We start from the raw sequence: 22,992 nt of genomic DNA on the forward strand, positions 1-22,992 counted from the left end.
CCAGTTGAAACAAAGCTAAATCTTTTGAATTTTAAGAATTAGTGTCATTAGTACTGTAGAAAGACACTTTTATTTCGCTCGATTTACAGTCGCAGAACTAATGACCGAATGAACGACATAACTAGCTAAAAATATATGTTTTTCAAAGTGATGAGAATAGCTTGTTTTATGGAACAAGCCTTTTTCCATATTTTTTGTCAAGAACGCAGCCAATTGTTGAAACTGCTCGAATTTTAACCTTTAGCAAAATCTTTATGCAATTTTAAATTGCAATACTGTAAAATCTGTAAAACGAAGCAATTTAATTACAATTTATTTAAAAAACACTTGAGCAACGAAACAATTCGTGTCAAGAATTTAAAAAAAAGCAAAAAATCTAGCTGTTTCCGCCCGGGATCGAACCGGGGGCCTTCCGCGTGTTAGGCGGATGTGATAACCACTACACCACGGAAACGCTTATACACCACTGGAATAAATTCACTATTGGTTTATATCTATTTGCATCAATAAATCAACTAAAATTCGACTTGCATTTTTAAACTCACGAAAATTTCAACAAAGCCATTTTAAAGCAAAATAGGTATACTAGCCCTAAGCGGTCATCTCTTACGCGACGAGTCCCGCAAAATGTACGACCAAATAGCATATTTAATCAGCAGAAGAGTCCCAATAAAAGCTACCGGCTTCAACGCTTTCGTCCGCTCGCGGCTCGCATGTGGCAGTTCATCGTTCTGGGGTTTTAATTGTCACGCCAACATCCGCTCCGTGTGGAACGCTCTAACAGACTGCGTATTTTGCGTAGCATCCAACATGTCCTGCTTCTGGGAAGACTTTACGGGCTTTATTTTAGGATCTTTTTCACTCGCATTATCGCCACTGCTGCTAGGGTTGTTACCACTGTTGTCACTGTTACCAGCGTTGCTTTTGCTGTTTGCAACACTAGCAGGTAGAATTTGAAATCTCAAACTATTATCCCTTACACGTTTTTGGGCAACATTTCCCACCTCCTTGGTACTCTGTTCTATGCGAGCAGCGATCGTTTCTTGTTTGGCTTTTTCACCATCCGCCGAGATGACTATTCGAACCTCGTAACTTTTTTTGAGCCATTTAATTACATTCTGAATCTTTGAGTTTAAGTCGTGATCCGAAATACGTCCACTGATTGAAAGCAATTTATCGCCTTTGATAGTCGCTTCTTGTTTGTTGCGCTTTTTCTCCTCCCGACGCTTTAGATCCTCTGTCAAATATTCTGCACTAGTCATCAGCCTAAAAGAAGAGCATGATAAACCTCTTCAAGTTCAATCATTTCGAAACATACTTATAAACTGGTCTCTGTGTCTTCAGCTCCAAATCCACCATCTTTACCAGCTTGAGGTCCCTTCTTTTGGAAAGCTTCTCAGCCTCCTCTAGGGACACTATCGACACAGATTGATCAGTACCGACAAGGGTAACTTTTGGTGATGTTGGCTTTTTAGCTTTCCCCGTAGTTCCAGCTGGTGCTCCAGTCGGAGGTGGCTTAGTTGAATACTGCGTATAATTTGCCGGCAAATGGGAGGAACTTATGGAGCCAACAAGCGTTGGTCGGATCTGTACAGCATTGCGAACAAACCTTCCCAATATGTTCATGGTAATCAAATTGTCGAGCCTTTTCTAAAACAAAATAAATTAATATATATTACAGTGTTCTCTGAAACGCAAAAGAATGTCGCAACTTTATTTACAACCTTTACAACTCACTTTCACTGAAGGTAACAGAGCCAGGGATGCCAGAAATTATCGAACTGTTATTAACCAACTCCGAAAATTATTGTGGCGAAAGAGATGTAATGTCTCGTTCTTGGGAAACAACTGGTAAAATTTTACACACATTTGAACAAAGCATATCTGAACAAAATTAACAAACCGTTACCGTAATTTATAAGTGCAGCAAATCTGGATAATTGCAAAGCAGTAATTTTAAAAATCTGCACTTTGCTAACAATTCAGCGCGTTTGGTACCCCTGAAACGTGCTGTGAAATCTGACATCTCAAGCAGGTTGAGAAAGTATTTGAATGTGGTAATAGATTGTATGTAGCAGTACGCAGCCACCACGATGCAGAGTCCTCAGGCGTAAAGGGCGTGAAGATCGAACGATAGCAGAAGGCGGCAAAGGCATAAGCACAAAGCCCACAGAGCTGTCCTATCTCAGGGTTGTACATTTTTCACGTTTTTCATACATTAATTTCAATTGCGGTTGTAGATTGCTTCAAAACGCATGGAGACTTGAAGTGTTTTGTTATACTATCCAATTAGCATTAAAGACAGCTTCAAAGATCGAATCAGTCATGTTGAAGCCTTTTTCTAATGATTTTTTTTTCATGAACAACTGTCTTCTTGAGGTGAAAGTTGTTTTATGTCGAATAACTTTGTGACTCCTCTCTTATATACCTATCACTACGATGCAAAAATATTTGAACGCATCTTTTTCGCATGAAATGGTAGCTGGCGTCATAAACTAGCTAACCGTTAAGAAAAATTGGATTGAAATGCTTGTATGCAGCTGTGATAAACGTAAGAGAGAAGACATGAAGAAAATCTCATTTGCAGTTATGACCTATACAAAAATTAGGCGAGATTTGCTCGGGCAGTGTCCTGTAAGTTTACTTACTTGCTTAGTTAGCTTGCCGTCCTAAGTCAAAGCCTGAACCTAGTGTCTCCAATTTACTCGGTTATGGGCAACCGCTGTCCAATTCTTTGGACACCACGTGCTCTTCTCCAGATCTCGCTACACCTGGTCTAACCATCTTGGTGACTGCGCCCCTTGTCGTCCTGTGTAATCGTGTCATTATGCTTAGTTCTTTTTTGCTTAACCAATTTTCTCCCATTTTCTTCTTCGGTTGTAGAGAAGGACAGAAGACTAGGCTTAAGATATCAACTTGAGCCCTAAGAAATAAAGAAAGATTGGGAAAAAATCTAATCGATCTGTTTTTCCTCAAAGTTTAGATGCTACACGTAACAGAATTACAGCCGTGTAAACATAACAGGTCTTGCTAATTTGCAGTCAGCTCAAACTAGTAATTTAGTCCTCGGATGTCAAAGGCAAAATCAGTGAAGGCGGAACCGTCAATGACAGTATTTCTGGACTCTAATCAAATGTTCTAACCTCGCCGGAATGATAAAGCTACATGTAAAAGCTGCATAGCACCCGCCCACCCCCTGTAAGTCACTGCGTTTGCATTTTTTAGCCTACCGCTGTGAGACATAGGGACAAAAGTACCTAAAAATACATCTCTGCGGTTTTTTCTTAGTTGATCTAAAACAAAACTGTCCTGAAAGCTTCAGCTTTTTATCTCTGCTAGAAAAAGTGTGGGACTTAATGGGTTAAGCTAAGCAGCTCCAGACTTTTCTTACCATCAGCATTGATGAACTAGGTATAATAAATTTCTTTGATTGACGTAGTCCAGGTACGGCAAGCAAATTTTCCTTTGTAGCATTGATTTACCACTTTTTGTATTCCATTTTCAGGACCCTTGCTGGGACGCAAAAAAGTACTGGACCCAATAAAACCAACTGCTCCCACGTGATTTTGTATTTTGGTTTGATGATTTTGTAGGGAATATCGAAATTTGGCGTCATTCTCACCCAATCTTCTACAGCAATGATTCGCTAATGGACGGTTCGTTAATTGGGCGGTTCGTTCGAGATCGAAAGATGTCCTGTTGAATTCCCCTCCAGCATGGATTCGCTGCTGCTTAATGGAAATGCAGTTTTCTTGCTTCTAACTGTATCACTTGATGGAGAGAGGCCATAATAGCGGAGAAAAAACTCCTTTTTGAGTACCGCCTATGGTTGTTTTCATCGATTAAGTTGTATTTCCTAACGAGGAAGTGATTTCGCGATTTACCAGCGTTTCCTTTATCCAATTTGTTGTACTGATATCAATCCCTTGTTTTCTCATAGCATCTTGCATTGATCTACGAGAAGCGTTGTCAAAAGCTCTCTCTGTATCATGGAAGGCTGCCAGTGAGATTTTTTATAAAGCATCATTCGGAGGGAGAGCAAACGTTTGAACAGAAAACGAAAGGTCTTGGTCGTTGTGAGAAGCAGATTGTTCTATCTCTGTATGCTCTGTATGTATGTATCTCTGTATGCTCTGTATGCAATTTCGGAGCAGTTTTTGGTCCCAAAAACGGGGCTCTGTTTATAAAAATGTTAATACTGCATTCTTCTTGCCAATCTGAACATAGCGAATATATTTTCATGAACAGAACTTTTGTTTAAAACAAAAAAAAAACTACTTTTGAAATTGGCAGAATCGATGACGACTAATTTCACCTTAAGTAAGTGACCAGATTTTTTTTGGACGAACGCGGGACGGCAAAGGCAATCTACCCTGGACTGAAAACAAGGATTTTAGGTTAAAAATAAATGCATCGAAGGGCAAATACATGAAAAGATAAGGCTCAAACTGACAAGTTCGCGACTCCCATGGACGGTAGCCCGGTATGGCGTCGAACTAGAAGTGGTAGTGAGTTAGTGAGTTCGCATAGGGTGTTTGCAGAGTGCATATGTATTGGAGAGCTGTTGGGCAGGCAAAAGTGACAGCTCCATATAAACTATACGGGCTGGGAAGGGCGAGATTTTTTATATAATTTAATTTCTTAATTTAAAACAGAAATTACTGTTTGCGTTATATGTATAGCAAGGTAATATATCTGTTTACTAAATAACAAATCTATTTTCAACAAACAAGCTAAAACGCGGTAGAAATGATCAAAAATGTAACTATTAACTATGTTAGCCGGTTAAAACTGAACAAATATCAATAGCCAGCGATTACATTCGGACAAGAAAACAATAAATTATACTAAAATCAATGCTACATTCAGTTATTTTGAACTTGGGCTATGCGGCATCCTGCGTCCGAAAGCCGTATTTTTGGGTCGCCGATTTAAGACTAACTCGCTAAAATATTAGTTGCTAAATGTTAATATGTATATCAGGATACATTTCTTGGTTGATTTAAACATTAATTGTTTTGAATGGATAAATAGTTTCAGAATAGTTTCGGAGTGTGTGTAGCAAAAGCCCTATAGTTGGGATAACTTGTGACCGCGGACAACAACACTATTCAAAAGATCCAGCACCACATGCACGCGGAAAAGCCGGCTTATTTTGCTCTTTGCAAAAAGCTACGATCAAGAAGCATATGCCGCCGTACGAAGCTGACAATGTACAAAACCTTTATTAGACCAGTAGTTCTTCATGAACTTAAAACTGTGATGCTGCTCATGGAGGACATACGCATACGCACCCTTACCGTGTTTGAGGCATGTGCTGCGGACAATATTTGGTGGAGTACAAAGTGAAAGCGGAGAGTGGCGGATGCCTTTAAATGATGAGTTATTGCTTAAGGATAAGGATTGTTCGTACATTTGACGAAAGTCGGTAGGCTACGATTAGCCGGACACGTCTTCTACGAGCATGCCATACGTGGGGACATCGACAGGTGGACATACGTGCCAGAAGGCTCGACCAGGTCGAAAGCAGTTTGAGACTTTTAAGACGCCTGGGAAACTGGCGACGAGAGACTCAAGATCAAATTGTATATTAAAACAGCACGAACCACCTCGACGTTATGCTGAGGACGACGACCGACGGCAGGACATATTGAATGACTTATCCAATCAAATCAAATAACAGTTAATCAGATAACAGGGCCGGCAATACATATAAGTGCAGCATATTTAAGGTCGCCATTTATTCAAATTAAAAACAAACTCCGTTAGTTTGCTGAGCAATCGTTCAAATAAACGGCGGTCCACGGTATAACAAAGTTATTTTGAGGTAAATTAATACAAAATATGCATAAATTTTTCAGTTGAATGCACTTGTTTCAACAATAATTCATAAGTAGGAAACCATTCCTCTGATCGTTTCAACATTCAACTGGCACGATTAAAAAAATTATCAATGCGGGACGCTTGGTAATCAGGGACAAGCCATCCAAATCCGGGACAGTCCCGCACAATCCGGGACGTCTGGTCAGGCTTAAGATGAGTAAAACCAAGTCTATGTCAGAAAAGCTGTGCGCTGTGTAGCCACCGAGTCATCAAATAGGAACTTACCAGTGCCAGTACTAGGAATAACGCCCATGGCTCGAAAGCCCCGTTAATGCCTTCTTTTGTGAATCTGCGACAAAGCATTCCCGTTGCTCCTCTCATGGGGTGCAGATTCAAATTAATATTAATATAATATAGTATTGCTATAATTACTATAATAAGTCATAATCTAACAATCCAATGACTTACCGTTTGGCACCGAGTGCCATATACCTAAGCACTATAAAATCATCAACTCCTTGGTTATTTTCAAAAAATTGGATACCTTATTCTTACAAATTATAAGTTGAAGAAGAGCTAAAATCTGGTCAAAAACAGTTTGCAACTGCGAACGATTATTTCAAAAGGACGTAGGGTAAAGAACCGGTTTTAAGCAGTTTGGTCACTGATTGTTTTACCTTATTACAAGCGATGGATCGACTAAGTGGGGGATATCAGCATACCAATCTTCTTGCTACTTTTAGTTCTTCAAGCTGTTACTACTGGAAGACACTATTATTGAGCTGAACTATTATTCAGCAGCTGAAAAATGTACGTTTTTGGACAACCATTTTTAATTCATCATATTTGCTGTCGGCAACATAATAAATTGTGTTTGTGAAAATTAAAATTATGGTTAAGTGATTCATGATGATGTCCTTATCAAAAGATTTTGAAAATATGAATAAATAAGTGCATTTTTGGCTCATTTATTTTCAACTGAATAAAACAGGTGACACTGCTTAACTCATTCCTTACCCTATCTGCAAACGTAAACAAACCGAGTGGTAATAAGGAGATTAACTTGAAGAGATCACTTGGTTTGTTTACATACGTGCTTCTGAAAAAGTATCCGAGAATTATTATAACCCCAAGCGGACAGGTCAAATGGATACTTTAAGAATGTGCTGATAGTCACGATCAGAGATGGTTCAATCATCTCGATTCATTTGACAGTGGTGTCTTAGCCGAGCCGGTATTGTCAAATGAATCAAAATAATCTAACCATCCCTATTCCACGATAGCGGAAGGAGCAATTAATCCGTACATTGGTGACAAAACAAATTTTCAATCACATTTGCAGCTTGCAAAAACCACCTATACAAGCTTCGCTGAGAAACTCTCTGGTTGTATGCATTCAATGTCTGCCATGCTAGCTCGTCAAAAGCTGGATAGCAATAAATAAGGGTTCGCGATTTCATGTATATCGCTACCATCCGATGCGGAAAAGAAATAGGGTATGTTGCTGCTTCGTCGTAATTGCCTATTCCCGTCCTATCCAACACAAATTATTAAAAATATCAGCATTTCTATGACACACAATGCAAAACTAGTTATTCCGTAATATTTTAGTTTGTTGTCTATCATACGCGAACAATCAAAGTGAGCTGAGATCTATTTAAATGCTTTTTATCATTAAAGAAGACCTACCAGCCAAATTTGCTACGTTTTTTCGTGCGATGAAGAAGAAAATGCCGACTAAACGTTTTAATTTCCGTCATTCATAAATGCAACTAACTCACGCAAGGCATTGCCGTAATTCTACAGCCAGGAAAACTTGCCTGACCTGCAGAAATATTGCAGAATAACATTTGTCATGCCGTCCTACACAAATACATGCGCGTCAGCTTCGTAAACATTGTTATGATTTTTAGTTGGGACGATGAAAAATTTTGATGGACGAATTTTAAAACGGTACGACGAATTTAAGAAATAAAGTCAGTTGCGTAATTTCAATAATATGCTTTAATAATCGCTTTTCAGTGATTTCAAAGTTCACGGATCGGAAGGTTAGTGTGTTTGAGTCAAATCAGTACAAGAACTTTTGGAGTATTCATTAAATCCATCCAACAAACGATGAAAATTAAGATGGCTTTACTTTACTATGGCTTTACTACGACGGGAATTAGGAATAAACCCTAGGCTAGCATGTCATCGCGCACGAAAACCTATCAAAAATAGTAAACATTTTGATTTTTGAGTTTAAAATCTTCGTTTAATTCATCATCACTTAACTGTCGGTTTGCAACGTTATTTGTTTACGTAATACAGAACACATTAGCCAATTATCACTCGGTTGCTTCAATTTAAGATGAATTTACATTTATCCTAACGTTCCTACTGTACATGTCGATCAACATTTTAAAAGGGCTAATAAACCAAATTTAATCAAACGAAGTAAAATGTATTTGTTTTACTGGACTAGCAAAGGAAAACGAACTTTCGCTTGTTTTGTTTGCATTTGGTTTATTGGCTCTTTTCACATGTTACTCCAGATATTTAACTGTTGCACCAACAAAAGCTTCACACGAGAACAATCGATCGCTCCAGTTACTGGACGCGAGTACTCATTAACTAGTATCCATAAAAAAATATTACGCTAAAGCTATTGTGCACATCGTTTCAATCCGCTGGTTTGCTTCTCCAGTTTCAGCTGTTTCCAGGTTGTCCTGCTGATATACACAAAAACTCGAGGCTTGGCAAAACCATTGAAGTTGGTCGCCAGCGTCATGCCGTAAGCTCCCATGTCATCAAAAACAAGGAAATCTCCTATTTGTAGTTCCTCCAACATCATTCCCGAACAGATAATATCTGTCGAATCGCACGTTGGACCCCAGAGGGTCGAAGAAAAGCGATCGATTTGTGACCTGACAAGCTGTTTATTCCCAGGAATGATCACCGGCGGTGTCTGTCGTGGGTTCAGCCAATCGAACGATCCAAATACTCCATCGTTCAGGTAATACATAAAATTCGTGATAGTGCCCTGAGAGTTTCGGATGATCCTTTTCGATTGAACATTAGTAACCAATGTAACAGCTGATGCTACGTAATATCGGCCCGGTTCTGCAATCACTCGAACATTTGACTTAACAGGAAAAAAGCGTTGAAGGGCTAAGTTGATTGTTTTCGCATATGTGTCAATGGGTTTATCGTGTTCCCCAGGGAAGCCTCCTCCAATATCCAGCAAACGAAGTTCTTGACCAATGCTGTTAGCGAAATCGAATAGTTTTCGAGCACACTTTATAGCACCATAGAAGCAGTCACTATCGTTGTTTCCGGAGCCAATATGAAAACTGATGCCAACTACATATAATCCAAGCGATTTTGCGTATCTCAACAATTCCGGTGCTTCTCTTTCTGGATCACAACCGAATTTCTTTCCCAGCGATATTTGAGCATCCGGAGAATCATATCGAATTCGCAAAACTAACAAAGATTCTGCATGCATTTGTTTGATCTTCTCCAGCTCAATCTCCCCATCAAACGTCATTAGATTCACATTACAATGCTTGGCATATGCGAGAGAATCCATCGATTTCGCCGTATGAGCAAAGATGATCTTGCCAGGATCAGCTCCTAGTTTCAAAACTTTCTCGATCTCCCCCTTTGAGGCACAATCGAAACCTGCACCCAATGCCTCCAGTGTCCTGAGAATAGCCGGATCATCGTTACACTTAACCGCATAGAATGGTTCCACACGTGGCAACTGCTGACGCCACTTGCGATGTTTTCTAACCACATCATCAAGATCAAGTATGTGCACTGGTTCATCGAATGGACCACGTGCAACTACCGTATCGATCACGTCCTGCACAGACCAACCGTCCTCAAGTAAATTGTACCGAATCTTACGCATACCGAGTTCTACAGCGGATGAACCGATCAAAACAACTAAGCCCTTGAACTTAGGCGGAGATCTTTATATAACAAACAGCTCCACATTTTTTCCATTAAGGGAAAAATCCGATCTACTTATGAATGAACGATGCACACTTTGCGAAATGATCGTCCCGTGTTAACAGCTTTCATAACACTCGGAAAATATCCGAGCAGCTTGTTGACAGCTTATCCATAGACAGCATCTACTGCATTACCGGTAAAATGAAGTAAAAAAGTGACGGTCCAGGAATTCCCACGCTACCGCAAACTCTCCCTTTCGCATACAGTGATTTTTGCTCATAGAATATGTTCTACGGGCAATCAGCTGAACGCATGATCGTCAGATTGAGCGCACAGGTAATTAAGCAATTATGAAGCAGACTACAGATTTGTACCGGACAGCAACACATGATGAGGAACAACAATTAACGTTTTCATAAACATGCACTAATTGGTGAATTACAATTGCACTTAAATATTTCTATTCGTTAACGATGGATGGAGAGAAGTCACGCGTAAAACCACATTTTTCCATTAAAAATAGATTGGATGAAGGTATGTAAGTCTGCTGGTCGGAAATGTTTCGAATAAAATCCCCAATCCACGGTGAAGGTGTGGTTTCATGGTGATAAATAAAACTAGTAGATTTAAGGAAATACATATTTCAATCTTTAATGTTCAATCTTTTTTAGGACAAAGTTGTTGAAATGATCCGAATGATTTCATCAGAAACTGTGCAAGTAGAAGCTGATTGAATGTAACTTATCACTTTCTTTATCTTATCACTAAATTGTGATGCCGTAGCGAAGCGCGACTGAGCATTTGAAACATACAGCGATTATGTTTGAAAGATTTCGCAAAGATCTGTTAGGTGATGAAGCACGCTAAACAATAGATTTTGAGGCTGTCGCTTGCAATAAACGTTTTAAAATTTACGCCTTTCGATACGCCGCCGCTCACGATTCTCTGATATCAATGCAGGAATTACAACTGAAAAATACAAAAGCTCAAATGCCTACATAATTATTAGTTTACCACGCGCACACAGTTCACATCAAATAAATTTACGTGTCGAAAAATCTATTACCTACAACAAATATTATGGTAGGGAACCTATTTTAAGCAGTCTAAGCTGATCATTGATCACCAAGCTAGATTCCGTGCTGGCCGACCATGTGTAGACCATATCACAACGCTCCGCATTATATTGGAGCAGATCAACGAATTCCAGGACTCTCTTCTGCTGGTGTTCGTTGACTTCGAAAAGGCGTTCGACCGACTCAATCACGAAAACATCTGGGGCGCACTTAGGCGTAGAGGAGTTCCAGATAAGCTAGTCCATCTCATCGAGGCTCAGTACGAGGCGTTCTCGTGCAAGGTTTTGCACGACGGCGTCTTGTCCGACCCCATAAGGGTTACTGCTGGCGTGAGACAGGGCTGCATTTTATCACCGCTTCTGTTTCTCATCGTTATGGATGAGATATTAGTTGGAGCAATTGACAGTAGACCAAATCGAGGATTGCCTTGGAATCCTCTAACGATGGAGCAGCTAAATGACCTCGACCTAGCCGACGACATTGTCTTGTTCGCACAACGCCGAAACGATATGCAGAGCAAGTTAGACGACCTCTCCGAGAGCTCCCAGGCAGCAGGTCTCACAGTCAATGTAGCGAAAACTAAGTCTATGGTAGTGAACACTGACAATTCCACCAACTTTACAGTAGCGGGACAACAAGTTGAGCAGGTAGCCGTCTTTCAATATCTTGGTAGCCAAACAACGCCCGATGGTGGTACCAAGACTGATATAGCCACACGGATCAGGAAGGCCAGGGGTGCCTTTGCAGGTCTGCGAAACATTTGGCGCTCAAACCAGATCACTCTACGTACGAAAACCCGAATCTTTAATTCAAACGTTAAATCCGTACTGCTGTTTGCCTGCGAAACGTGGTGCGTCTCAGCGGAGGCAACGCAAAAACTGCAGGTATTCATTAACCGGTGCCTGCGATATATTATTCGTGCCTGGTGGCCTGATAATTGGATATCCAATGAGGAACTCCATCGTCGGTGTCATCAACGGCCGATAGCCACAGAAATTCGTGAGCGTAGGTGGAAGTGGATCGGACACACCTTGAGGAAAGGAGCGAACGAGGTTTGCAGAGCAGCACTCGACTGGAATCCACAAGGACAGCGTAGAAGAGGCAGACCCAGAGGCTCATGGAGACGGAGCTTAGCCAACGACATCCGGGCTGTAGACGAGAACCTGTCCTGGCGACAGGTAAAAGCCATGGCGGGTAACCGTCAGCAGTGGAGATCTCTGATTTCATCCCTTTGTTCTGCCGGACCGGCGGACATGGACACATAAGTAAGTAAGTAAGTAAGTAAGCTGATCATTGATTGCTTTACCTTATTATAAGCGAAGGGGTAAACTAAGTGAGAGATACCAGCATATCATTCTTCTTTTTGATTTTATTTCATCAAGCTGTTATCGGCAAACGATGCTATTTAAACTAACCTTCTAATTTATTAAATACTAGCTGACCCGACAAACTTCGTATTGCCATCAATTAAACTATGTTGTACATAAATCGTGTATCTCGGATGACCTTTGTCACAATCTTGAGTTTTGCAAGTTTCTGAGGAGTTCAACCTTAGATGATTCACGAAAGCATAAATAGTTTAATACACAAATTTTTCAATTCAATTCAATTTTTCCTCACAGCAAAGTAAGCAACAACTCCGTCCATTGCCTAGCCAGATAAAATAAAGCGGATAGCATTTAAATATTCGCCATGATTGTATAACATTTCGCCGAATACAATTCCATTCCGTGAAACTCCTTACGCGGAATGTACCATTTTACCCGCTGTCGCTCGATCGGACCCAACTAAAAGAAAGTAATAGAGGTCAGTAGCCCTATAGGAAAACAAATAAAGCTAAACAGAGGTGATTTCGCCGAAACAGAGGGGGCTGCGGATCGCCAGTCGACATTCGCGGCCTGAGGCCGTCTCGCCCAGCATCATCTAGTGTTACTATAGATAGTTTTTGGTGGTCTTGTTATTGACCAATGTTTCATGGAAGATTCTAAAATTTCTCAAGTTCAATTAGTTTTCGAGTTACGCAAAAATTTCTGTTTTATTTGTTTGAGAGTCCTTATCCCCATACCACAGGTGTGAGGGGTCTCAAACCATCATAAAATTATTATAGATAGAAATTATAGAAACTTGTGACCCAAATTCAAAATGATGATGAACATAACATATTTATTCATAACTTAGAATGGAACACAGATAATATTAGCAAACTATTTAGCCTAAACAGGGTTTCAAAGTTCGCGATCAAATATACTCGGAAATAACGCTCGTAAAAAATGTCCCGCATATACCAACCCAAATAAGAAATCGCATCAACTTGCTATTTTGAAGGTATATAAACTAATCATTTACAATGTATTGAACGGTTATTATGCGTTGGATAAGTTTTGATTACGAAAATAATATTTTTCAAAACTTTGTACTTTTCGAGCTTCACGGGGATGAGATTGTGCCAAGCCATACTGATCGATCCAATTTGTGGATTTCACATACACAACAAAAATACGTCAGTATACACCAGTACACTCACATTCTATACTATTGAGCACAATATTTTGACAGATTAGATTGCATCATCCATTTTGGAGCAAACGGCATCATAGGTCTGCTAAATAATTTAAACTAATTTTTACTTTTTCTCAAGAAATTTCAAATACTTTGAATAAACACTCTAAAATAAGACGAATATATTATACCGTGCATAAACTGCCAGTTATAAGGAGGAGGGAGGCGGGTGGGATAGGCCACATGTTCTGCGGCCGCAGGTTCTCTAACGAAGTAATGGTTACTTAACTTTTGTTAAATAATCAAATAGGTATGCCCCCTTAGGATACACCCCTTCATATATCTCCCCATTGTTAACCCTAGAAACGCTACTGGCTATATAAAGGCTGTTCATTGACTACGAACTCATTTTTAGTAATTTCAGACCTCCCCGGGTTATTTTCGTTCACACTTTTTGTATGATGCGTTGTTTTTGGCCGATCCCCTGCCCCTAATAGTCCACTTAGGTCATGGACGGCCCCATATGAACTACTTTATACTGATATTTATGTGTATTGTTTATAAACATGCTAATGTTCACTGTTTAGGTTTTTTGCATTTTTTATGTTTTTGGCACAATGTCACCTCCTAGAAGGGGTGAGATTGTGCCAAAGCTCATGCACTTCTAGTAAAACTAGGTTTCATTTTAACTGAACTATCTCTACGGTAGTTGTTAATTGAACAATTTAGTATATATTGACAGGTTTGAAATCAACTTAGTTCATAAATTGTGTGTATGCTGAGCTAAAGAACAAAAACATATGCTTTTTTGGCACAATCTCGCCCCGGATGACGGTACGTAAAAAGTGTGATTTTGGTGAGTAAACCGGTAATTTTTACTTCATTATTTAATACGGTCTAGCAAAAAAGGGCCGACCTGGACCGATGTGATCTCAATTAATTTCGGAGGCCAATATATTACTAAACATCTATACAAAATTTTATTTGCTGCTTTTGAGCAGTTTTTACGTTATTGACATGTGAAAAAAACATATTTCTTTAGAAAAAATGCCTGTAGCTTCGGAACCGAAGGAGATTGCAACTTGATTCCTTTAAACAAAATGTGCGTTTTCCATGCGTGTGAAAGTGCTCAGAAGGCATGATTTGTCAGAAATAAAAACCAAAAAAGATATAAATAAAAAACGGATTTTTTAGGTCCACCCCGACCAAAAAACTTTAAATAGCTCCAGCCCATCAACCATAAGAGATAGAACTTTCATTTCTTTAGCAAAGTTACTTAAAATTACATGTTCTTTAACTTTGCTGAACATTTTATTCAGCTAACTTCAGCCATAAAAGAGTTTATATTTTTCACTCGCTTACTATGATGGCCACCTTAATGTCATATACCGTGACCGCTACTAATTCTGCGCATTTTTCTTTATATAAGTACTAGCTGACCCGACCAACTTCGTATTGCCACAAATTAACCTGTGTTGTTCATAAATCATGAATCTCGGATGATCTTTGTCACAATCTCGAGTTTTGCAAGCCCCCCAGTGCGCGGCGCTTCCGACGGCGGGTCACCGGCAACACTCGCGACCGTCTCGTCCTGAATGATCTAGTGTTACTATAGATAGTTTTTGTGGTCTTGTATTGACTAATGTTTTATGGAAGAGTCTCGAATTTCTCGAGTTCGATTAGTTTTTGGGTTTCGCAAAAATTTCTGTTTGATTTGTATGAGAGTCCATATCCCCCTACCACAGGGGTGAGAGGTCTCTAACTATCGTAAAATAAATTCAAGACTCCAAAATCTCCCACATGCCAAATTTGGTTCCATTTGATTGATTAGTTTTCGAGATAAGAGGAAATTTGCATTTCATTTGTATGGAAGCCCATCCTCTTAAAGGGGAGATGGGCCATAACTCGGTTTCTAAAGAAGAGAGGGGTCTCAATTCACCATAGAAAAAAATCTTGCGTCCAAAACCACTTACATGTCAAATTTGGTTCCATTTGCTTGATTAGTTCTCGAGTTATGAAGAAATTTGTTTTTCATTTGTATAGGAGCCCCCCCCCCTCTTAAAGTGAGGAAATCCATAGAAAATATACCATAGAAAATATTCTTGCCTACAAAAACACCCATGATAAATTTGGTTCCATTTGCTTGATTAGTTCTCGAGTTATGAGAAAATTTGAATTTCGTTTGTATGAGAGCCCCCCCTCTTAAAAAGGTAAGGGGTCCTAATTCATTATAGAAAAAATGGTTGCCTCCAAAAACCCCCACATGCCAAATTTGGTTCTATTTGCTTGATTAGTTCTCGAGTTATGAGAAAATTTGAATTTCATTTGTATAGGAGCCCCCCCTCCTAAAGTGGGTAGGAGTCTCAATTCACCATAGAAAAAAATCTTGCGTCCAAAACCACTTACATGTCAAATTTGGTTCCATTTGCTTGATTAGTTCTCGAGTTATGAAGAAATTTGTTTTTCATTTGTATAGGAGCCCCCCCCCCCCTCTTAAAGTGGGGAAATCCATAGAAAATATACCATAGAAAATATTCTTGCCTACAAAAACACCCATGAAAATTTGGTTCCATTTGCTTGATTAGTTCTCGAGTTATGAGAAAATTTGAATTTCATTTGTATAGGAGCCCCCCCTCCTAAAGTGGGTAGGAGTCTCAATTCACCATAGAAAAAAATCTTGCGTCCAAAACCACTTACATGTCAAATTTGGTTCCATTTGCTTGATTAGTTCTCGAGTTATGAAGAAATTTGTTTTTCATTTGTATAGGAGCCCCCCCCTCTTAAAGTGGGGAAATCCATAGAAAATATACCATAGAAAATATTCTTGCCTACAAAAACACCCACATGATAAATTTGGTTCTATTTGCTTGATTAGTTTTAGAGTTATGGAGAAATTTGTATTTCGTTTGTATGAGAGCCCCCCTCTTAAAAAGGTAAGGGGTCCTAATTCATCATAGAAAAAATGGTTGCCTCCAAAAACCCCCACATGCCAAATTTGGTACTATTTGCTTGATTAGTTCTCGAGTTATGAGAAAATTTGAATTTCATTTGTATAGGAGCCCCCCCCCTCCTAAAGTGGGTAGGGGTCCCAATTCATCATAGAAAAAATTTTTGTCTCCAAAAACACCCACGTGCCAAATTTGGTTCCATTTGCTTGATTAGTTCTCGAGTTATGAGGAAATTTGTATTTCGTTTGTATAGGAGCCCCCCCTCTTAAAGTTGGGAGGGGTTCTAATTCACCATAGAAAATATTCTTGCCCTCGAAAACTTTCACATGCCAAATTTGGTTTCATTTGCTTGATAAGCTCTCGAGTTATGAGGAAATTTGTATTTCATTTGTATAGGAGCCCCCCCTCTTAAAGTGAGGAGGGGTCCCAGTTCATCATAGAAAAAATTTTTGTCTCCAAAAACACCCACGTGTCAAATTTGGTTCCATTTGCTTGATTAGTTCTCGAGTTATGAGGAAATTTGTATTTCGTTTGTATAGGTGCCCCCCCTCTTAAAGTGGGGAGGGGTTCTAATTCACCATAGAAAATATTCATGCCCTAGAAAACTTTCACATGCCAAATTTGGTTCCATTTGCTTGATTAATTCTCGAGTTATGAGGAAATTTGCATTTCATTTGTATAGGAGCCCCCCTTCCTAAAGTGGGGAGGGGTCCCAATGCATCATAGAAAAAAATTTTGTCTCCAAAAACACCCACGTGCCAAATTTTGTTCCATTTGCTTGATTAGTTCTCGAGTTATGAGGAAATTTGTATTTCGTTTGTATAGGAGCCCCCCCTCTTAAAGTGGGGAGGGGTCCTTATTCACCATAGAAAATATTCTTGCCCTTGAAAACTCTCATATGCCAAATTTTGTTCCATTTGCTTGATTAGTTCTTCAGTTATGAGGAAATTTGAATTTCATTTGTATAGGAGCCCCCCCTCCTAAAGTGGGTAGGGGTCCCAATTCATCATAGAAAAAATTTTTGTCTCCAAAAACACCCACGTGCCAAATTTGGTTCCATTTGCTTGATTAGTTCTCGAGTTATGAGGAAATTTGTATTTCGTTTGTATAGGAGCCCCCCCTCTTAAAGTTGGGAGGGGTTCTAATTCACCATAGAAAATATTCTTGCCCTCGAAAACTTTCACATGCCAAACTTGGTTTCATTTGCTTGATTAGCTCTCGAGTTATGAGGAAATTTGTATTTCATTTGTATAGGAGCCCCCCCTCTTAAAGTGAGGAGGGGTCCTTATTCACCATAGAAAATATTCTTGCCCTCGAAAACTTTCATATGCCAAATTTGGTTCCATTTGCTTGATTAATTCTCGAGTTATGAGGAAATTTGTATTTCGTTTGTATAGGTGCCCCCCCTCTTAGAGTGGGGAGGGGTTCTAATTCACCATAGAAAATATTCATGCCCTAGAAAACTTTCACATGCCAAATTTGGTTCCATTTGCTTGATTAATTCTCGAGTTATGAGGAAATTTGCATTTCATTTGTATAGGAGCCCCCCTTCCTAAAGTGGGGAGGGGTCCCAATTCATCATAGAAAAAAATTTTGTCTCCAAAAACACCCACGTGCCAAATTTTGTTCCATTTGCTTGATTAGTTCTCGAGTTATGAGGAAATTTGTATTTCGTTTGTATAGGAGCCCCCCCTCTTAAAGTGGGGAGGGGTCCTTATTCACCATAGAAAATATTCTTGCCCTCGAAAACTTTCATATGCCAAATTTTGTTCCATTTGCTTGATTAGTTCTTCAGTTATGAGGAAATTTGTATTTTATGTGTATAGGATCCCCCCCTCCTAAAACGGGGAGGGGTCCCAATTCATCATAAAAATTTTGTCTCCAAAAACACCCACGTGCCAAATTTGGTTCCATTTGCTTAATTACTTCTCGAGTTATGAGGAAAATTGTGTTTCTTTGCTACAGGAGCCCCCCCTCTTAAACTGGGGAGGCTAATTTACTATAGAAAATATTCTTGCCCTCGAAAACCTTCACATGCCAAATTTGGTTCCATTTGCTTGATTAGTTCTCGAGTTATGAGGAAATTTGTATGGAAGCCCCCCCTTTTAAAGAGGAGAGGAGTTATAATTCCCCTTATAAAGAGGGGAGGGGTCTCAATTTACCATGGAATAAATTCTTGTCACCGAAAACACCCACATGCCAAATTTTGTTCTATTTGCTTGATTAGTTGTCGAGTTATGCAGAAATTTGTGTTTCATTTGTATGGGAGCCCCCCTCTTAGTGGGGGGAGGGGTTTCTAACCATCACTAAAACCTTTCCTGGCCCCAAAAAACCTCTACATGCATATTTTCATGCCGATTGGTTCAGTAGTTTTCGATTCTATAAGGAACATACGGACAGACAGACAGAAATCCTTCTTTATAGGTATAGATGAGGCAATCAAAATGATAACAATATTCATTTGCCACAATATTCATGCCATTCAGCGTATAAAGACATAAACAGCACGGCAGAAGTATTTATTTTCACTTTTTGGGTGCGCAGAATTAGGAGCAAACATGCGCAGAATTAGGAACATGGGCATGAATGTGCGCAGAATTAGGCACCGTGGATAAGTTTACAAAACCAAAAATATACTCAATTGTTGGTCGCCTTTTAATATCAATATTTTTTACAAAATATTATAGACCGTAGCACTACACGTTGGCGCTATCCACGATGTTAATTTAAATCTAGAATACTTAGAATAGTGGAAGAATTATAAAAATGTCTTAACTGCGCAGAATATGGTACATTCACGGTACACCAAGAAATGCGGAAGTTAAAATAAAAAAATTACTTCGAAGATACTATCGACCTAGGACTAACGGTTTTAGCGTAGTTACTTTTGTCCACCTAGATTTGGATTTAATCCCACGGTGAGGCGGTGGTAAAAGGGTAAAGCGACGAACAGAGGTGACCATGGGTATTCGGGACGCGTGACTGATCGGACGTGACGACTTGACGGTCGAGTTTACGGATTTGCACCATGAAGAATGACTGAGTACTTGCTGCGCATTCCGGAATCATTTTATAGTCACTTTCACATTCGTCACATTCGACTTACCAAATTGCTGGTTGGGTCAATTTTCTTGCATCACGTCATTTGAGCTTCCATCAGGGTATCTAATAACCAATCATTAATATAGGCTAAACAATTTTCATCGATATGGAGCTATATGGGAATGAATATCGGTTTTCTTGTTTGCTGTCTGCAAAAGTAGCGATTTCTGGTGTCGTTACCCTAATTAAATGACAAACCAATGATCAAAGCCAAGTATAGAGAAAACACAGATTTCAGTTCAGATGCAATGTTTCAACAGAACCATCCATATTCCAATAAAATGTAAATCGAAAGCATATAACAGCAGGGGTTTTTAGGGTGCTTAATATTTATAGATTAGATAGAAATAATTAATTTGAAAGCCTCGAAAAAAGCATACGCCTTGTATTGCCAATTAGGAAAGCGGGAACTTCCTAGGTTAGCAACAATAAAAATCCCCCCAGAATACTGTGTCTAGAACTGTTTGACGCACAGGTCAGCCATAAATATTGCGGTTCCTAAGTTAATATTTCTCTACCTAGAGTCTAGCAAGTTTAGGTCTCCCATAATGCCGTGCGCAGTATTTTGATAATACGATAAGGTTTAACAACTTTTAATTTAACTAAAAACCACTTCAGAGAAAATTCTATTAATTTTTGAAATTATGTTCAAACTAGCTGAGTACCCGATCTCACTCAAATAAAACATTTTTTCCTTGCTTGGACGTCCCTCCCCTCTTATCGGTCTTCTCCTTTAGCCCCCTGAAAAGAAAAGCCTTTTTTCTTATATAAATCTAGAATAGCCATGAAAACCACGGATTTGGATTATTTTAAAATACAAGGTAAGTAACCGAGTGACACGCGTGTTGAAAGCAAAATTTAAATGAAGGTCAAGTTATACGTTTGTAGCTTTCTCAGGTGATCTGCGGCACTCCACTATTTTCAAGCTGGTTCATTTCTACCAGAATGCCTACTTTATGTGCTACTTTGAACTAAAATTCAAGTACTGAACAAAAGTTTTGTATTAGATTATTTATAATATGGAAAAATATTCTTCTCTTTTGTATAGCTATTGGAGCTTTGAGTTACTATTTTTTCCTTGACCCCCCTTCAACAATATTTTGAGACCAGGACATAAACGTTTTTTCAAATTTGTATAGGCCTTATTATTTATCACGAAAATATCGGCCGATAAAGTTGAAAATTCCAGACCAGACTTTCGGGTTCAATTGGATTTGAAATCAAAATTGAAATTGGACTAGAAATTAAACAAAAAGATTAACTGGAAATTAAATTTGCATTTTTCATCTTATTCTCTCACAAGTTTTATTTCTTTTCTGTTCCATTTTTTCTCTTTTCCAGTCTCATTTCTTTACTTTTTGTTCCGTTTATTCGCTTTTGCTGTACCGTTCTCTTGTTTCTAATTTTGCTTCAATTTTTCCTTTGTTTCTCTCGTTTTCCTTTTTTCTGTTCAGTGTTCTCTGTTTCATTGTGTGTTTCTTCGTTTTTTGTTCCGTTTTTTCTTATTTTCAGTCCTGTTTTTCTTCACATTTCATTTGTTTTTTGTTGTTTTCTTCCCCGTTTTCCGTCCTATTTCTTCTGTTTTTCTCTTTTTTGCTTCCCACTTTTCGTCTCTTTCCAACTCTTTTGTCTCCTTCTCGTTTTTCATCTTCGGATACCTTGTCTTTCAATCTTTTCTGCCACGTTTTCTCATTTTTTAGCTTACTTGTCCCTTTACCATTCAGTTTTCCCGTTTCAAGTCTCTTCCTCTTCCATTTTACCTTTTTCTTTGGTCCATTTTTGTCCTGGTTTTCTTTTCTTTCACCGTTCCACTATTTTTCCTTTAATATCCCGTTTAATCTCTTTCTCCCGTTTTCTTCGTAGCCTCCTTCGGTTGACTATTCTATTACCTTTTGGTTTCTCTTGGTGTTTGTTCATTTGCTGTTCTTGTTTCTTTCTCTCTCGTTTTCCTTTTTCTGCCCACTGTTTTCTGTTTCTCAGTCTTTTTTATTTTATTTTCTTGCGCCCTGTTTCACCCTATTCATCTGTCTCGTTTTTCGTCTTTTAGTGACCTGTTCCGAATACATTCTTTTTTTCGATCCCGGTTTTAGTTTTTTTTGCTTTTTACCTTATCTATCCCATTTATCGTTTTCGTCTGCTCCATCCTCCCTCTTAATATGTCCTGCTTTTCTTCCATTGGGTAATACTCTGCTTTCTTTGTAATTTTATCCTTTTTGTTTTCCGTTTTCATTTTTTATAGCACTTTCTTCCTACTCGAGCTGACAGCGACAATGACAAAGAGAACAGGAACAATATCGACAATCGCAGGTAGCAAATAGCAGACCCACGGAATTGGTGTGGGCGATCGATCACGTGATGCGAGTGGAATCTTCCATACGCAAGTAGGGACAACGCATAAAAGTATAAAAGGAGAGACAGTTCAGTAAGATTCTATTCACTATTAAATTGCCTACCCCAGGTTTATATCAGTTAACGAAAGTAAGAAAAGTTAAATTCAGTGAAGGTAAGTTTTAATAGTTAAAAATAGAGAAGACATGTACTTACTGTAAGGTGTATAAAAGAATAATACAATTTAATTTTTTGTCGATTCCCACAGTCCACTGTGAAACACTTCCTTTCTCTTCTCGTTTCTTCGTTATCCTGCTCCCGTATTTTCTCTTTTTGTTTGCATCGTTTTCTATCCCTATTTTCTCATTTCATGCCCGGTTTATCCTCATATTTCCTTTTATTCTCTTCGTTTTCTTTATGTTTTGCTTCTTTTTTCTCATTTTTATTAGTTTTCTCTTCCGTTCCTCTTTTTTGCCTATTAAGCCTCTTCGTTTTTTGCATTGTTGACCTTTTGTTTTCTTATTTTTCACTTTTATTTCTTTTTTTATGTCCCGTTTTTCCTCCCATTCTGTCACGTTTTTCCATCTTTCATGCCAGGTTTTATTCTTTTTCCCTCTCGTGTTTTTCCTTGTTTCTATACCGTTTGTCTAGTTTTAGTCCCGTTTTCTTTCGCGCTCTGAATTCGTTTCTAGTCGATTGGTGAAAATAGACGGAAAATCGTTGCAAAACAACCAAGATATGGCCAATTGTAAGTAATAATGGCTACTGAACATGACGTAGGTACAGTAAAAGAGAAACGTGTTTTAGAGCCTATCTTAAGTTTCGCGAATTTCGACTCGACGTTAGATCAGTACATGCACAGTTAATGTCTCTGTGAATCATTCACAATTGCAACGTAGATAACAGTGCAACTGACACGCAGTATATAACGATAACAATAATTTTGCTAGATAACCTATCTATATTACTGTCTTGACCTGCAGTATAATACCGTTTGCGAACTAATGAACATAAATAATTGAGGTCAAACTTTTTTTTTGAGATGTCAACTGCCGACTATTGTTACTGATTAAAACCAAAATAGATTTCAATCAATAATGAAGCGCAGCTTTCAATGGCAATCTGTTTTAATTTTAAAACAGACAATCAGTAAGGATTTGACAAAACATTTTTTGGGACTTACAAACTCTTTATCGTCTTAAAATACAAGGCGCTAGGCCTTGAATATGTCACAGCTCGCAAAAGAAATTGATTGCGAATTACTATCGGAATCTGAA

The 22,992-nt window shown here is 38.8% G+C and overlaps 2 protein-coding genes and 1 non-coding gene across 3 annotated transcripts; all 3 read right to left on the reverse strand.

The window, feature by feature from the left end:
• Positions 1 to 381: 381 nt before the first annotated feature.
• Positions 382 to 454, reverse strand: Trnav-aac (transfer RNA valine (anticodon AAC)). The gene has a single exon. It is a non-coding gene; the product is annotated as a tRNA-Val (tRNA).
• Positions 455 to 492: 38 nt separating this feature from the next.
• Positions 493 to 1,660, reverse strand: LOC128737402 (translation initiation factor IF-3). The gene is made up of 2 exons (XM_053832032.1): positions 1,319 to 1,660; positions 493 to 1,266 (listed from the first exon to the last, which is right to left on the reverse strand). The coding sequence occupies exons 1-2, from the start codon at positions 1,624 to 1,626 to the stop codon at positions 747 to 749; spliced, it is 828 nt and encodes a 275-aa protein (XP_053688007.1). The 5' UTR covers positions 1,627 to 1,660; the 3' UTR covers positions 493 to 746.
• Positions 1,661 to 8,467: 6,807 nt separating this feature from the next.
• Positions 8,468 to 11,667, reverse strand: LOC128735401 (ornithine decarboxylase 1-like; the record flags this gene model as incomplete). Its single annotated transcript, XM_053829886.1, has 3 exons — positions 8,468 to 9,688; positions 10,575 to 10,605; positions 11,654 to 11,667. Coding segments are annotated over 3 exons (1,266 nt in total), but the record flags the coding sequence as incomplete, so codon positions are not given.
• Positions 11,668 to 22,992: the final 11,325 nt, after the last annotated feature.

This window comes from Sabethes cyaneus, chromosome 2 (genome assembly GCF_943734655.1).
Source record: "Sabethes cyaneus chromosome 2, idSabCyanKW18_F2, whole genome shotgun sequence".
In the NCBI taxonomy this organism is placed as follows: domain Eukaryota; kingdom Metazoa; phylum Arthropoda; class Insecta; order Diptera; family Culicidae; genus Sabethes; species Sabethes cyaneus.